Genomic DNA, 18291 nt, shown 5'->3' on the forward strand with positions numbered 1-18291 from the left:
AGTTGCTTCACAGAGAGCCGACGAGATCTGGTACAGGATGACGTTTGAGAAATTGTGAGAACTTAATCAGATACTTATGGATATTTATTCAAATATATGGACAATGGAGATAGTCGAGCACTGTGCAAGAATTTAAACGGCTCGTCCACAAACTCACACAAAAGTCAACCAATTAGTGCTCGGGCTCTTTTTCCAAATGGGCACCTTAGATTTCTTTGGCCAAATCTTCTAAAATTCTTTTCATCTGAAGGACAAAACACAAGTGTCTTCTACAAAATGGCAAGAGGATAATAATCCTGAGTTACCTCTGACCACGTGACCCGCCCGAGCAACCTTCCTCTGTCGGTGACAAACACAGTCTGACACCCGGCAAGGCTCAGGATGCTGAAAACCTGAAAGAAACAACAGACTTCAGTCACATCCGATGAAAACGGCACAATGGTATCGACATAGCGGATGCCCAATAATTGATGCGCCCCCAAACTCACCTCCTGAATGGTGCTTTGAGGACACAACACAGCAGAAGAAGGTTGAATGTTGCATACCTTCTCTAGATGTCCATCAACTCTCTGGACAAAGAAAACGCAAACAATACTTTTTATTTTTTTTATTTGTTGCGTTGGCGTGTCTAGAAAAGTCGATATTTCTAGATTCAAGATGAGTTGGAAATGATATTGAGTTATTTTGGATTAATAGGTGGTGGTCTACTTAGATTGAATTATTATAGGCAATCCCGAGCACTTTTTTAGTCTGTTAGTTTTTTTGACGATGCCGTTCAGTCACCCATTAAGTAGCGTGTGTGTGTGTGTGTGTGTGTGTGTGTGTGTGTGTGTGTGTGTGTGTGTGTGTGTGTGTGTGTGTGTGTGTGTGTGTGTGTATGGACTGCCAAGAGACGTGCGTGTGTGTTCTTTAACCTGAAAATTCCCGCATTGCCGCAGGAACATCAGCAGCTGCGATCGCATGACAAAGCCCAGCAATGTTGCTGTTTCTTCATTGCAGAGAAGAGCACATGACTGAGAACATTGTCACTTTCCTTTCATAATCATTCATTACCATCAGCCCACCATGCGAGTCCACCACAGGGATTTGAGTTTCGCTGCCGCTGCTGTTGACAACCTGGCGGACCTCCTCCGGGCCAGCCGCTTTCTGTAGCCGCACTGGTGACGCTCCCAAAACGTGTCCCACCTGAGTGGAGAGAAGCCTGTCAAAGAAGAGATGTGTTATCCTCAAAGTAACTTCCAGTCAGTGGCAAATGTTCTTATCACAAATTTGTCACCACAATTCTGTGGGGATTTAGGCTGCTGCAGAGGAATACATTTCATTTGCTTCCCTGTTAACAGCGTTAAGGTTTGGATTCTTCTGTAGATATGCTCGGCATTAAAACGTTTTTGCGTCGTTTTTTTTTTTTTAGGGAAACTTTATATCATGCCACACCGACTATATGTGAAGAAAACTGATATCATCGTCCATCTGTCTAATATTCCCGACAACATTTGGTGACATGTTGAATATATAAGCTCCTAAAAAAACTAATTTCGACCAATAAATTGGTCATAAAAGTCTCGGCAGGACTTTTGATTAAATGTGGTCTCCATTCACTATTTGCACTTGCGCATGAATGCTGCAAAATGTTGCCATACCCGGGATGTGCCATGATGAGTGAAGGCAGGTGTGGCAGCTTCTTGCTGATGGAAACAGCATCATAGAAAGATGGGCGTCTGCCCGCACGAGCCACGCCGTTGGCCAGCACAGTGGCCAAGAGGGCGGGAACAACATGGCTGAGTTGACCAGTTAGTTCCAAGGCCAAGAGGGCCGGTGATAAGGTGTGCGTCACAGCCCCGGAGAAAGCTGCTGCACCTATACACAGTAGGTCCAATCATCTTGAGACATAAATAAAATGTGTTATTCCACTTCAACACAGTGTCTGTCTTTTTACCAACAAGTGCGTATCCCCCAGGATTGATAGAAGACCATTTCTGTGTATGTGAGGAAATGGAAATTATTCCTTCTGCAAGCAAACGGCCCAGAGCTGCCCCTGGAAAAACGAAAAAAAAAAAATAAATCTGTATAAACTAACAATAATTCTCCACAAACCACAGCACTTATGTCTTATTTTTTTCATGTGACAATTCCTAATCCAACAACCAGTATTCCATAAACTGAAAATGCCTACACATCGCAGTTCAAATGCGTTTCGTAATGTTTTTCCACTATTCATGTGCGGCAAAAAAGAAAAGAAAAACTGCTACTGGGATGTAAATTAAATGTGTGCAATGAAAAATGACTATACTATAATTTGTACATTTGAAAAACACATTTTATTAATTGCTCTTAACTTCCTACAGAGGTTGATGTCGATTTAGCAATAACAGGCAGTGGCGGTGCTAAAGGGTGGGCTGCAGGGCAATTGCACCTTTCTGAATTATGCCCCCCCCCCCCAGGCGCCAGACAAGATAATTGACTTTTGGGCATTCTCTAATTTTTCTCTACACTTCCCCTTGTCACCAAGGAATATATACTGAATGTTAATTAGCGTTAAAAAAAAAAAGAAAAAAAAGGAGGTTGCCCTTGGCCACCCCAAATTCTTAGCTCCGCCAGTGTTCTAGATTGATAAGCACTGGTCCAAAATTGACATGAAATTCAAATAATATTTCTTTTCATTGGGGGTACAATTTCATTTAAATATAATCAAAAATGTGCCATTGGGTAGGTCAATCAGGGGCTATCTTTGAGTGTCCACTCGAAATCCAAATATTTTCACACAATTGCCAAATTTGTTTGGCTATTTCAATTGTTACCTCCTCACTCACCATAAATGAAGACTGGCATGAAGTACCCGGCCGGAAGAGGAAGAGTGCAGGCAAGCGCTAACATCCACAGCTGAGAATCAATAACATAAATATGACTCACCGCAGACCTCGCTAATCCAATTCACCGTTGCCGTGTTCATAATGCTGCATCAATTTACCGCAAATAATGCCGGCTGAAAGATACAAAGGCTTATTATGAAGAGGGAGGAAATATCTTTCGTCATGAGTAAAAGGACACAAATAAAATAAGTGGAGGAAGAAAAATGTGGTCTTTCCAGCCAATAACATAATAAGAAAAATTGTGTTAAGATGAAGATTGTTGAGTTCTTGTCAACTTACCCTTCAATAAAAGGTTTGCAAACACGGAAATTTCATGAATGGACTGAATATATTATTTTGCTTTGAAATGTTTGTTTTACCCGGTAACGACATGGACCAGTGTGATTGGCTACAAGTTTCTCATTAATCTCATGAACAACAGATTTTGTAAGGAAACGGAAAAGCCAGTCACGATAAAACTTTTCAGAGGAAGCCGCTGCTGCCTCAAAGGTTAAATAATCTTTAAGCAGCTCATTGTCCGATGAAAATGTCAGCCGCTCATTGCATGATATTAGCACTCATTTAGTCTCTGGTACATTCAGTCCTTTGTTTGTACCTTCATGAGCAGAAAGACGGTCAGGGACAGGAAGACAGGATGCTCAGATGAGCCCCAATCTGTCTCCAGCTGCCACGAGGTGTTTTGAGATTGAGACGTCCATGCTGCATTTTCAAGCAGGGAGCTAATCAGCTGCTTCATGGTGAACTAAATTCAACAGAAAACAATAAAGCAGTGCAAAGTAGAAAATATCATTTTTCATATGTGTAAAGTTCTTGCTTGCAGTTGTAGCCGTTGTGAAATGCTCAGTATAAATAAAGTTGTATTTTATTGTATTAACAAATTGACTTCTGCGATCTAGTGGAAGAGCGTTTCAATATTTTGATTATCACAATCTGTGCTGTACTTAAACTCACTCAAATCCTAAAATCCCAATCCTAACCACAGATTTTTTTTTTTTTTTTGATGAAGACCCACCTTGGAAGCCATGTGTTGACCCACGAAGAGCGGGAAGGTGAGAGATGCCAAAAAAAAGGCGACTACAGCAGAGTACATTGCTTTCCTGCACAGAAAACCATCATTTCATTTTCATTTGATTTATCTCGGCTAGAGTACCGTATTTCCCGCACTATAAGGCGCACCGGATTATAAGGCGCACCTTCAATGATTGGCCCATTTTAAAACTTTGTCCATATATAAAGCGCACCTTCAATGAATGGCCCATTTTAAAACTTTGTCCATATATTAGATGGACATTTGGCCCGCGGGCCAGACTTTGGACACGCCTGCTGTAGTGGCTCAATATTGGTCCACATATAAGGCGCACCCGATTATAAGGCGCACTGTCGGCTTTTGAGAAAATTGGAGGTTTTTAGGCGCGCCTTATAGTGCGGAAAATACCGTACATTGAGTCACCTTGCGTATGAACGAGTAACTCCCCTTTGGAAATCAAGCAGCCTTGCCTTACTATTATTATATCTACAGTATATTCATCTTATTTATCATCAAGTCAAGGCTCCACCATTGTGTGTGTGCTCACTCCGTTTTCAGCATATTGATGAGGCCGGCGTTTGTGGTAATGAGCTGCAGCATGAGGCCATGCAAGGAAAGGTACAGGCAGCTCACAGCTCCACACAGCAGCCTGTTTTTGGCACACACACACACACACACACACACACACACACACACACACACACACACACACACACACACACACACACACACCATCATCATCGGCGGTCACTCGAGACGAGTATGACAGTCTTCTTCTCAGGGTTGTCTACTTGTGGGTCCGCAGGTGGGCGTAGAGCCCGATCCGGGATCCACATATTTTTGTGCAGTATGGGCAGGAGAAAGTGGTGATGGATTGTGGGTGTGCTGGAGCCAGTTTTTGTCTTTCCTTACGGAGTTGTCGTTTGGTTTCTGCGACACGGCGGAGTTCCTTTTCGTGATGTGCTGCACCTTCTTGCACCGCTGCCCTCCAGAGGTTCCTGTTCAAGGCGATGCGCTCCCAGTCCTGAGATGTTATTTGGAATTTCTTGAGATTGGTCTTGAGGTTGTCCTTGAAACGTTTCTTTTGCCCACCCGGGGCTCGCGGACCTCTCTCCAGCTGGGAGTATAACATCTGTTTGGGGAGGCGGGTGTCAGCCATGCGGATGAGATGTCCTGTCCATCGGAGTTGGTGCTGCATTATTAAAGTGGTGATGCTCGGTATCCTGGCTTCCTCCAAAATGCTGATGTTTGTGCGTCTGTCCTCCCATTTAATCCTGAGTATTTTCCTCAAGGTTCTCTGGTGGTGTTGCTCAAGAGCTCTTAGGTGCCTGCTGTAGGTTGTCCATGATTCTGCCCCATAAAGTAAGGTGGGGAGAACCACAGCTTTGTAAACCAGGAGCTTGGTGTCAACCCGGAGGTCTCTGTCTTCAAAGACTCTTTTCCGGAGTCTGGCATACGCTCGACTGGCATAGCTCAGGCGATGGTTGACCTCAGAGTCAATGTCCGCCTTGGAGGAGAGAAGGCTGCCGAGGTAGGGGAAGTGGTGGACATATTCAAGTGCAGTGTTGTCCACATTTATGATGGGCAAAGTAGATGGCTGGTTGGGTGGGGGTTGATGTAGCACCTGGGTCTTCTTGGTGTGCACGGTCAGACCCAGGGCTCTGTATGCCTTAGCAAAGGAGTTCAGGATGCCCTGGAGGTCTTCTGCAGAGTGTGCTACAATGGCATTATCATCTGCATACTGGAGCTCCATGACCGTGGTGGTTCTGATATTGGTTTTGGCTTTGAACCTGTTAAGGTTGAAGAGCCTGCCATCAGTTCTGTACCAAATTGGGATTCCGTGTGGTAGTTCTTTGTCAATGAGATGGAGTATGGTGGCAATGAAGATAGAGAACAGGGTGGGTGCAATGATGCATCCCTGTTTGACCCCTGTCTCTACAGTGAAAGGCTCAGTCAAAGAGCTGTTGTTGAGCACTGTGGCTGTCATTCCGTCATGTAATAATCGCAGTATTCTGACGTATTTATCTGGGCAACCATACCTCAGAAGGATGCTCCAGAGGGTCTGGCGATCCACCGTGTCAAAGGCCTTTGTCAGGTCTATAAAAGCCATGAACAAAGGCTGTTTATGTTCACGGCATTTCTCCTGGAGTTGGCGTGCTGTAAAGATCATGTCTGCAGTGCCTCTAGATGGGCGAAAACCGCACTGCGATTCTGGGAGAACCTCCTCAGACAATGGCAGTAGGCGATTGGCAAGAACACGAGCAAGTACTTTGCCAACTGTTGAAAGGAGCGAGATGCCCCGATAGTTCCCACAGTCCGCTTTGTCCCCTTTCTTGAAAATGGGAACTATCAGAGCGTCCCTGTGCTCCGAGGGCAGTACTTCTTTTTCCCAGACCTTCAAAAGGAGGGAATGGAGGTGGCGCTGGAGCTCTGGTCCACCTTCCTTTAGGACCTCGGCTGGGATCCCATCTGGCCCAGAGGCCTTGTTGTTCTTCAGGCTCCTGATGGCGTCTTGGACCTCTGCTAATGTGGGAGGTTCACCCATGTCTTCCCTGATGGGACTCTGAGGGATATGACTGAGAAGATCTGGCTGAATTGTGCTGTCACGGTTGAGGAGTTCCTGAAAGTGCTCTCTCCACCGGTTGTTTATGGGCTCATTGCCCTTCAACAGCTCCTGCCCGTCTTTAGAGCGTAGGGGGTTTTGGCCGCGATGGCTTGGCCCGTAGACAGCCTTAGTAGCGCTGAAAAAGCCTCTGGTGTCACCAGAGTCTGCCAAACTCTGGATTTCCAGTGCCCTTTCAGTCCACCAGGTGTTTTTAAGTTGTCTGACCCGGCTCTGGACGTCAGCCTTAGCTCTGGAGTGAGCTTGTCTCTTTGCTTTGCAGGTGATGTCATTTTGCCAGACACGAAAGGCTTCCCTTTTCTTGGAGATGAGCTGTTCTATCTCTGTGTCATTCTCATCAAACCAGTCCTGATGCTTTCTGGGCTTGTGTCCAAGAGTGGCACTGCAGGTATCAAGGATGGAAGACTTGAGCAGGCTCCAGTGTTCTTCAATGTCGTCAGGGTATTCCTGATTGAGGCTTTCTCCAAGAGAGGTCTGAAACAGCTGCAGGGCGGAAGTTTGGTTCAGGGTCTCAAGATTTAGTCTCGGCCGGCTCAACTTCTTTTGCAGTCTCCTCTTCCTCTTGAGTCTGATGGACATTGTGGATCGTATCAGGCGGTGATCTGTCCAGCAGGCCTCTGAATCTATCATGGCTTTTGTGATGCTCACGTCGCGCTGATCCCTGGCTCTGACAATGACATAGTCAATAAGATGCCATTGTTTAGAGCGAGGGTGTCTCCATGAGCCCTTGAGTTTGTTCTTCTGGCGAAAGATGGTATTGGTGATGGTAAGGTCGTATTGAGCACATTTGCTAAGAAGCAAAACCCCGTTGGAGTTGATGTTTCCAATGCCTTCCTTTCCAATGGTGCCCTTCCAGAGGTGGTGGTCACGGCCCACTCTGGCATTGAAATCTCCCAATATAATAATTTTGTCCTCCTTGGGGATTTTTGACAATACCTCATCCAGACAGGCATAGAAGGCCTCTTTTTCTTCCTCATTTGAAACGAGGGTAGGTGCATAAGCACTAAGAACTGTTGCCGTCTGGTTGTTAGCCAGCACCAGACGGAGGGTCATCAGGCGCTCACTGATTCCCACCGGGAGTTCAGAGAGATGACTGATCAGTTGGTTCTTGATGGCAAAGCCAACCCCATGGATCCTAGGCTCATCTGTGGCCTTTCCTTTCCAGAAGAAAGTGTATCCACCCTTTTCTTCCTTCAGATGACCTTCCTCTGCACATCGGGTTTCTGAAAGAGCAGCTATGTCAATCCGGCATCTTCTCAGTTCCATGGCAATGATGGCAGTTCTCCTCTCCGGCCTGTCTCTGGTTACACTGTCCATTAGTGTGCGCACATTCCATGCTCCAAAATTCATGTTTCTGTGTTTTTCACCGCATATTGGTGATCCCTCTGAACGCGGTAATCCAGTCGGGAGGTTTGAGGCAGGCTATGTTTAGGGCACCTTTTCTAGCCCCTTCCCCGTCAGGGGTGAGCAGAGTGGATCCTAAAAAGGGCTGCTCAGTCGTGGATGCAGCTACCCAAGAGCTCTTTCTGCCTCGGTCCAAGAGCCCAACGATCATCTAACATCCACCGCCTGATGTGCCAGTTTGTGACTAGGGGCTTCCAGACTTCACAATCCTGCCCCCGTTGCCACTCACTGGTCGCCACAGGACTTTAATCTGGGATGTAAAATGGATTCCCTGAAAAAGACGCCTGTGCGTGACTTTGTTTAACGTGGGGAGACTGGTGCACAGACAGTCACCACACTGTCCTTGACAGATTGGGGTCAGAATCCAGTGGCAAGGAGACCAAGACGACTGGTGACCCTTTTCTGCTGTAGCCTTCATCCGCCTTCCCAGCCGTTGTGACGCCTCCCCTTAGGTCAGCCATCATCCTCCGCCTGGTCCGCCGTTGAGGTCTTCACTATTTACCCAAAGCTGGGGCTGTTTACCCACAGCAGGGACAGTGGCTGATGGGCAGTAGGGCGTGTCCACACACCGGTGGGCCTACATGCCACATCTCTGGGGCCCACTGCTGCTCCGAGATCCTGCACAACTTAGCCTGGGACCGCAAGGTGCCAGTTACCGTGTGTGGCCACGAGGAGGCGTGTGCAAGTCTTGGCAATGGAGAGGCTATGTACCGGCGGAGGAGGCTTACGCACTCGGCTCCTCTTTTCACCCCCGGAAACAGAGGGCTAGCCGGTGGCGGTAGCTGAAAGCAGAAAAGTGGCAAGCAGAAGCAGCATACAGCATGCACAAACTACAGGCACTACTACTCCAACACTACTGCACTGACGCATCACATGCCCTGTGTACAAACACACACACACACACACACACACACACACACACACACACACACACACACACACACACACACGCACAAACAAAGTCATTAGCAGTCATGATGAGGCTAATTGGAACAATAACACAACAGCTCAGACTTTCCACATGACCTAATGTGAATATGAATCAGTCCGACGTCTTCACAGGGATCGGAAGTAAATTGAACGTGAAGAGTCAAAGCCAGCTCACCCCAGCAAAGCAAAAAGCAGAATCTCTGACGGGAGGAAGGGTAAAGCCGTTGGGAAATTGGTTTGAAACAACACCTGAAGAGTCTCTGGAGGACACAACAAATCAAATCTTACCTCATTGATGTTACCATTGATATATCGGTGAATTATTCTATCCAAAAAAAATATTAGGCTCATGAAAACAATTCTAACGAATGCATCTGTTTGCACACAGATAACGATTTCAAAACCGGCAGGGTTCGACATGCTGAGTTAAAATATCAGACATCAGGCAGGATTTCTATGTCACTCCGTTTTTTTCTATAAATAGCTTTCCGGATGCCTTTGAAACCTCAACGTATTGATTTGTGCCCTCCAAGCTGGAAGAGCATTAAAACAGGATCTGTTACTGATGCTGAGCGATAAGACTCAGTGGGAGTCTTGTTGTTCCTAGCTGTGAAAAGCGCCTTGAGAAAATCACTTGGAAGACAAAAAATAAACGGTGCAAACAGATTGCACCAAATGGCCAACACGAAAGGTAAAACTAAAGACTCGGGATTTTAGGTGGATCCGTCCTTATTATTCATTGGATTATTATAAAACATTTTTTATTGATTTATGACTGTGGGTCAATCATGTTTTACCTTCATCTCCACTCAAGACTGATAAGAAGCGGAAGGTTAAAGCACCGCAAGCCACTGAGAAGAAAGATGGGAAGTAATTGCGCATGGCAAAGTGAGAGAACATCACCTCCATGCTGAAGAGCACACCTACGGGAATAGAAAAGGAGAAAACAACAAAGACACAAACATTCAATGTCATTAACTGTTCTGTTTGTAAATTCTTTTAGGTGTTGAGGAAATGTGCTAAATAAAGCTTTGCTGAATAACAATAGAAGGACGAAAAAGAAGATGGAGGACAAAAATTCAATCACAACTTTGAAATAATGAAGTTGTTTTTTTTTCATACCACTTATAGGTGCTCCAAAGCAGCTAGCTACACCGACCGCGGCGGCGACAACTAGCATGTCTCCGTCTGCTTTCTTCTAGAGAACAAAAAACACACAAAAGAAGCTGATTTATTAAAAATTGATGTGAGCGGGAAGCTAACCGTTAGCAAGTCAACGGTGTGACATTCTTAAGCCTGTGTTGTCAAGTTGTGTAAATACATAACGAGTAATCCTTTGTTTAATGTGTACTTTGACAGTCAACTGAGAGCTACATTCAACAAATTGAAGCCTTTCTGTTCAATATATGCCACATTTTGTTGTTAAGTGAATTGAGTTCACCCTCAAAAACCTCTTTAGTATCACTCATATCCTCAAATATTGATATTCAAACAATAAAACCTCAATTTTCCATAACATGTACATTCACCTTCTTTGTGGTTTGTAGCAGCGAGCAGAGCTTGTTCAGGTAGCTAGCCATCATAGTGCAAAGATGCACAAATGGACCCTGATATTAAGAAAGAAAAAAAACCTTGACTACATAACAAAAATGATTTTGCAGTCACATGTGGAGGTAAGAAGCCTCTCACCACTTTTCCGAGGAAAATTGTGCTCCCAGCTGCCAGTGTACAAATGAGACCAAGGAACTTGGCGAACATGTTGGTGAGCGATAAGTAATGTGGCAATTGGATGCCGGTCAGCATGGTCCTCACCTCTGGTATTCCAGAGCCTGATGGAACACCAATAATGGATCAAAGTAGGGCTAATTCGTCCACTTAGATACAACCATCCACTAGGGGGCAGACTTGCGTTGTACGCTTGCTGTGTATTAATAATCAATGTTATACGCGTTTCTCTGGGATATTCTCACTTAGCATTTACTGAAGGGATCCATAAAGCTGATTTTGAGGAGTTTAATATAGTATTAAATTTACAACTGAGATTGTATATTTATATTGGGAAAGGAATGAGTGGTTTGCACTGCCATTCTTTGTCTAAATAAAAATAAGCCCAAAAAAATGGGGTAATTTGTTAAACCATTAGTTTATTGTAATAAATGCAAACTCCTTTGCACAATTGTTAAAACCTGTTATATAACTGATTATAATTATATCATATAAACAGATAATTTTTCATTATGCGAGTTTAATTAATGGACAATTTTATTGATTGTTTAACTTTATTCACATGCGTGTGAGTCTTTTTTTGAAGCTCAATGTAAATTCAGCCTTTTCATCTTGATTTTACCATCCTTGTGTATTATCATTGGAATTCACCTGTGCAGTGGCAGACAAACCTGTGGAGAAGGGGCAGATGTTGTGGCAGAGTGAAGCTGAGATGGCACATAGGCATGCTGGGTACAGAGTCCAGCAAAAGAACTGCAGCAGATTGTTGCCTTCCAGCTGGCTGTAAAGCCACTGGTGAGCTACAAGTACACACTCCATTATATACTGCATAGACACATGACTTCAATAAATTATTTAGTAAGATTAGAAAAAAAAAAAAAAAGGCCCAGCTCTAAAATTGTACACATGCTCATGAAAAGATCACAAGCTGTACAAGCACCAGTGCTTTATTTTTATATTTTCTTTTTGTACAACATCCTACTAAAACTTTTTTGCACCGATACGATAATATCATAATGTGTTGTTTTTTTTTGTACCTGTCAGGAGCTTGCTTACACTCAGGTCCATGAGAAAGCTGAGAACAGCACTTAAAATTCCAAGAGCAGCATAGATATACCATTCTATCGCACACATTCTTTCCAGACCACATGTTAGCTTCAAAAGACAACCTGTGGAATTAAAATGAATAAAATCTGTTAAAAAAAAAAAGTGCATCTTTAAGGCATTGTGGATTTACTATTTCTTTTTCTGCTTCCAAGAGTGTCTCTCGTCACTCACCACACTATAAGTGTGCGGCGGCTAACATTCAAGTCTACCGCAGTCTGACTCTGGTTATTTGCATTTAGAAATACATGCTGAGTGTATTTTGCACATGCCACAAACCACCACGGCACAGCTAAGACATGTATTCTGTTTTCATATTCCCTCAAACAACATTTTCATTCATGTTTTTTTCATTGCATCTGAGCAGAAACCTAAATGAAGAAAACCGATGGATGCTATGCTGTAGTGAAAGAAGACGTTTGACCTCAATTATCTTAATATTGTAAATGTCAAACCTTTGACAAACCCACGGAAGCGTCTGTGAGGTTTCCCTGGATGAACGCGGAGCAGCGTTCTAGTCTCCTTTTCATTTCTTCTCTCCAGCATGCGGATGTCGCTTACGCTCTGACGAGTCTCATCTAGGAATTTCATGCTACCTTTAAATATTTGGGTTAATTCTTCTAAAAAGCACCAGCTAAAAATCCATGGGTGGTGGCGCTTGGTTATTCAAGCTAAACCCCAAACTGGACGGACTGTGGATATCTGGTAAGGTCAATCATCAGGTACGATCGTGGACATTAAGACCATTGAGGCACTTGAGAGAGCTGCAAAGATTGCTCGCGGCCATTCATATGACCTGACCAGACAATGATTTACTAAAAACAAAAAAAGTAACCCACAAAGTCGCATTTTTAAACATGAATGTAAATAAATCTTTTATATTGTTTACAAAAACACTCCACTAAAATTGAATTGTGTCGAACTGTAAATGACAAGTATGTTCATTATGAAATGCCCTTCATTTGACCTTACGTGTTGATTACCTTCACTGCAGACCTCTGTCTCAAAGTCAGGCTCCCTTTTAAAGAGCGAGTGTAAACAATGTATTTAATGACTCCCATGACGCATAGACACACCCACGCGCATATCTTGAGGAAAAAAATGTAGTAGTTAGTGTTTGATTTTTCGTAATTCCACCTCCCATTCGCACTTCCAATTAGCACTTGTGCTATTTTAGAGATTTGAGATCTCCAAGTTGCACGCACACACACATGCACAGGTAGAGACTTACAAAACTTGTTTCCATGGAAACACTCCAAAGGGGAAATCGGAGTTGATTTTTGATTAACAATAATTAAACCCAGTGGCAGTAGTTGCATTTTGGCACTTGCTCTGACCAACCAGTAGGAAAAATCTGGCCCACAGATACTAATAGGAAATCTGACTGATTAAAGGATCAATGTAATTATTAATATGATTTGAGTTGGATGGCCCAGGATGACTGATTTTGAAGGCCCTGGGCAGATTAGATTGACATTCTAAAAGGCAGAGGCTTAAGTTTAAAATCTAACCGGAAGCATCTGAAAAGTCATCAAAAATGTAGCTGAAGTTTTAATAGCCATGGTTTTGTGCAATTCACATTCGCTGTGGTCGTGTGACATCACTGGCTCAGTGCAGGGCCGTAGCTAGTCAAGCATGTACAGCCACCTCCCCATACATTTTGTTCAATTTGGAGAAAAGGATGTAATTCAGACTTCTTTTATCCTGTTTTGAAACTAGTTACAATCATTTTGTATTGCTTCTCATCCACTAAAAGTTTTTTTTTGTAACATGAGAAGATCTTCCATGCTTCCTCCATCTACGGTGATGGGCTGTGTTTGTCTGTAGCCTTATGTAATGCACAGCAGCTGAAAGCTGTTGGGAATGTACACAAACAAACGCATGACGCAGATTAAATGTCACTGCTGAGACAGGCTGGCTTACTGGGTCACATTTACTCTCTTAGGTTTATTATTTTTCTTTTTTTCAATTAACACATCCCATCTAGCCAAGGACATTAACTACGAAAGATGGACCAAAAAAAAAAAAGTCTTCCTTCAAAAATAATAGTATTACCGTATTTTCCGGACTATAAGGCGCACCTAAAAACCCAAAATTTTCTCAAAAGCCAACAGTGCGCCTTATAGTCCGGTGAGCCTTATATATGGACCAAATTCCTAAATTTAAACTGGCCTGAAGCATTGTGTCATGAAATCAATCATAAGTGGCCCGCTGAAGACTATGAATCATGAATCAAAAAGACTATGGACCATTATTTTGTGATTATAAAGAAATTTGTTGCATCTGAAGTTGAAATAAAAAAGATAAAATGGAGAATGATTTAACATGATGCATTTATGGTGCGCCTTATAGTCCGGTGCGCCTTATATAAGGACAAAGGTTTAAAATGGGCCGTTCATTGAAGGTGCGCCTTATAGTCCGGTGCGCCTTATAGTCCGGAAAATATGGTATGTTGTATGGAAGAGGGAGAGAAAGCAAGAGAAAAGAAGAAAAAAGAAAAGAAAAAAGAAAACAGAAAAAGGAACGAGTGAGGGAAAGAAAGACAAAATTGTCATTTTTTTTTTCCAAATGCTGACTTTACTGTCGACAGTCATGACAGTCAGGGAAAAAAAAAAGACTAAAAAACTACAAACCATTTTCTAACCATCCTGTCAGTCACCAAATGAATACATTGCTGTATGAATTGTAGTTTCCATCTGCTTTGCATCTGACTTGCACAGCCCGCAATCATTGCGCACAAGTGTATCGAACATTCCCAGCATGTGAACATCCTCAAACTTGCGATGTACCAACACCTCCTAACGACATACATCAAAGACTTAAAGAAAGCCATGAAACGAAATCGGAACGTTTCAGATGCCATCGTGCAGACGTCACGTGCGGTACATACAAATAGACACAAAGCACGACGCGACTAAATCCCCGGAGAGCTTTGTTTTCCAGCTCATTCTTTCCATCTTTGTTTGCCTTACAACTTCACCTCAGAGATAAGATTTGTTTTTCATCCTGCTCACAGCTTTGTTTGTCCGTCATTTATGTGTCAATCATTGTTTCAAAAAAAAAAGTTGCCCGAATTTGGAAGCTTGTAGTTTATAAGCAGTGGGGTGATGCGGCAATCTATTTCAGGCATGACAAGGCAGGAATGGCAACTGTTCACACACACACACACAGGCGGTCTCGATTAACTTTTCCAAGCACAGAGCCTTCCCGTCCGTCGCTCGGTGCCGTACGTTGATAAAAATAGAGCATTATCACACACGTGCACACCTCCTGTCCACCCCCCCCCCCCCCCACAAGGGCACTTGATGCTTATATGGGACAGAAGAGGAGGAGTGGCTCTTAAAAAAAAAAAAAGTGCCGATATAAGCCGAGGCTCAAAAACCAAATTGCAATTGATGATGAGGAGATAAATAGAAAGAAGAAAGAAATCAAATTTTATTTACTAGCTGGAAACTGTGGAAGAAGGAAAAAGCTAGCTCAGCCATCCATGAGTGCGAGTAACTCTTCTGCCTATCGATCGGAGCGGAGTTTTCATCAGACGTCGTCCTCCTCTTCCTCCAGTAAGCCGTACGTGGAGAAGAGTCACGGGATGTTTTCCGAGGACTTTGGCCCCTTCATGAGGCCTGGGGGAGACAAATTTTCCAGTAAGTCAAAGGCAATGTCAGATGGATACAATAATACAAGATGGATGGCCACGCTTGTTATATTATCCATCCACTTGGAGATTTCTAGATCTTTTCTAGATCTTCTTGGGGTTGTCCTGCTTGACAGGAAGAGCATGGACATTGGGGACCATGTCTAAGGTTTGGCAAATTGGGGTCCCTCTTTTTAAGAAGGTTTGTTGAAAAACTCCTCGATGGTTATATTAAGTTTCCTTCAAGTTACTTAGGGCCCAGAATAGACCTGCAGCTCCTTTGCATAGGAAGGAGCGAGATGAGGTAACGAGGGCATCTGGTTAGTATTCTTCACACACGTCAGGTTTTCCAGGCACAAGCCATGACGCACTTGAGAGACGTTGGCCGTTTCTCAATAGCATGCTTGTGATCTCCAGAAACTTCATCAGTCACTGATCGAAAGTACCGATACACAAAGAATACCAGGACGTTGTCCTTGGCAGCTAGCTTAAAACCAGGATGCTATGATGGTGGTGATTTTCTATGACATGTGATTTCCATAGATCAATTTGGATGGGATTTGTCACACCAATTAACTGAAGATAACAAGGACTGATGATTTATGGTATGCAGGGAATCAAATAGGAACAAATCTGCAACTTTCATAACCGGATTGGTTGACTCCAACCCCATCAACATGTGGAAATGCAGTTTACAGATGGGAAAAAAAAAAAAACAGTTGGCACTGAATCTATTTTTTTCCCACCCAATCAATGACGGTGAAATATATTTGTGTAGCCTTTGCAGGTTTCACACTTGGCTGAAGCCTCTCCAGAAACTTGAATTTTTGTCTTGATCCTAAAATGTAAAAATCAATCCAAATGTTTAGATGTATCAAAAAGAAATATCTTCCATCAAACCACTAATATGACTCTATATGCATGTATGACCTTGAAATGAACTCTACAGGAATTTTCTGCGCTCGACGTGTCACACTTGTTTTTTTTAGGAACCATGATTGGTATCCTGTAGATAGAAACAGCACAGAAAGTGGGCAGGGTGCACTACAATAGACACGCTAAATGGAGAATGCTGGACTGCCTGCCATCAGCGTGACTTCAGACTATCTGAGAGACGCCTGCCTGCATAAGAGGCATAACCAAGCGGTTGCTCGGTTACTGGGGTGCACACAAATACACGTGCGTGTGCGTGTGTGTGTGTGTGTGTGTGTGTGTGTGTGTGTGTGTGTGTGTGTGTGTGTGTGTGTGCGTGCGTCGTATAGCTCTGGAGTGAGGTCACAATCGTGCATGCACCAGAACAGACAGCTGACATTGTCCATATTTCTATCATTGTTGACATGTGCCTGTTTGACTCATGTATGCGTCATAACATTTATTTCTATCCACTGATGAAATGTGTCAGTAGAAAAAAGAAAGTCTTTTCTGATTTTCTGACCATATAAAAAGTTAACCATTTGAAATATATACAGTCATTCATTTTATTCGATTTTCACAAGATCTGGTTGTCTTTTAAACATTGTTGTAGTCAGAAGTGGCAAAAATAGAAGTACAGATTCAACTTCTTTATGTAAGGACAGAAATTATACAGACTCTGAAACTACTATTTACAAAAATTAAAAAAATTATCTTAGAAGTGAATTAACAGTGTTCCCTCGCCTTCCGTGGTCATGCGTTGAAAAATCGAGAAAACAATCACTCTTTCTCTCTCGCCTGTGTCTAAATAGCCTAAATAGATGATGATGATGATGATGATGATGATGATGATGATGAACAGCATGTGTGACCAGAGGTAGCCAAAAATTTTACTCAAGTAAGAGTACTAAGAAAAGTAGGGCTCGAGTAAAAGTACAAACAGTCCTCCAAATAAATACTTGAATACCAGTAAATAAGTATTGAGTGAAAAAAAAACTACTCTGCTGGGGCATTAGTCTAACTATTATTTTAATAATAATATTATTGGATCAGATCAATAAAAAAAAAGTCAAAAAAATGTGTGCAAATTCAATGACCCAAAGACAATTAATAATAGATTATTTTGCCGATGAATCAATCAATAAAACATATTTCCATCCCTATATTTAAAGAGAAAATGAATTTACGTTGACAGTGGGGAAAATCCACAAACATGAATCAATTAACATTTAATTAGTTTGCTCTGTATTATGTCGTAAAAAATATTTTTGTAGGCTTGTCATGGCTTGACAAAGGTCATCGCTCGAAATAGTCCTCTTGTACTGTTCCAAACAATTATCTTATTTATTTTTTTAGGTGGGAGCGGCAAGATCAAAGCGCTCGGAGATTCCTACCAGTTCACAGTGGACGTTCGAGACTTCTCCCCTGAAGATGTCATCGTCACCACATCCAACAACCAAATTGAAGTCCGTGCGGAAAAAGTAAGCAATGGCTTGACATCACACATAGTTCAACTTTTCCATCTTACTTTTTCCACACAGTTTCAAAACAATAGCTATTGAATATTTGTCACTTGATCTAACATCCCTAATGTTCCTTTCCTAGTTGGCCCAGGATGGTTCCGTGATGAACACGTTCACCCACAAGTGTCAGCTACCTGAGGACGTGGACCCCACCTCAGTGACATCATCGCTCGACGCCGAGGGGACGCTAACGGTCCGGGCGCGGCGACAACCGGCCAAACATGAGCATGCACAGACCTTCCGCACCGAAATCAAGATTTAGATAAGGATTCACGTCTTTTCATGTATTATAGTATCAGTTGTGTGAATAAAACACTCACGCTTTGGTGTTTTTGTCATTTCGAGCCATCCGACATGTCCTATTCATCAAAAAAATTTCAAATTGTAAAAATAATTCCAGAGAGAAAAAAATGATCATTTGTAAATGGAAAAAAGTATGTAAAAACATAGAGCAATTAAAATCATGGAGTACTTTACTTTTTTATATGGTGGATAACCGTGTTTGATTTGTTGGCTGGAATTAATTTAACATTGACTTG

At 42.8% G+C, this 18291-nt stretch overlaps 2 protein-coding genes across 2 annotated transcripts; one reads left to right on the top strand and one right to left on the bottom strand.

The window, feature by feature from the left end:
• Positions 1–79: 79 nt before the first annotated feature.
• Positions 80–12274, bottom strand: clcnk (chloride voltage-gated channel K). Its single transcript, XM_085913384.1, has 19 exons — positions 12139–12274; positions 11617–11748; positions 11251–11379; positions 10544–10683; positions 10384–10461; positions 9977–10052; positions 9652–9777; positions 9030–9114; positions 4445–4546; positions 3883–3967; positions 3466–3612; positions 2811–2880; positions 1937–2035; positions 1641–1857; positions 1065–1201; positions 915–988; positions 489–569; positions 306–392; positions 80–244 (listed from the first exon to the last, which is right to left on the bottom strand). The coding sequence occupies exons 1-19, from the start codon at positions 12272–12274 to the stop codon at positions 206–208; spliced, it is 2040 nt and encodes a 679-aa protein (XP_085769510.1). The 3' UTR covers positions 80–205.
• Positions 12275–15043: 2769 nt separating this feature from the next.
• hspb7 (heat shock protein family B (small) member 7) lies at positions 15044–18213 on the top strand. Its single transcript, XM_085914380.1, has 3 exons — positions 15044–15327; positions 17586–17710; positions 17835–18213. Exons 1-3 carry the CDS (start codon positions 15171–15173, stop codon positions 18012–18014), a joined length of 462 nt encoding a protein of 153 aa, XP_085770506.1. The 5' UTR covers positions 15044–15170; the 3' UTR covers positions 18015–18213.
• The last annotated feature ends 78 nt before the right edge of the window (positions 18214–18291 follow it).

This window comes from Syngnathus leptorhynchus, chromosome 1 (genome assembly GCF_054491065.1).
Source record: "Syngnathus leptorhynchus isolate UIUO chromosome 1, UIUO_Slep, whole genome shotgun sequence".
Classification (NCBI taxonomy): domain Eukaryota; kingdom Metazoa; phylum Chordata; class Actinopteri; order Syngnathiformes; family Syngnathidae; genus Syngnathus; species Syngnathus leptorhynchus.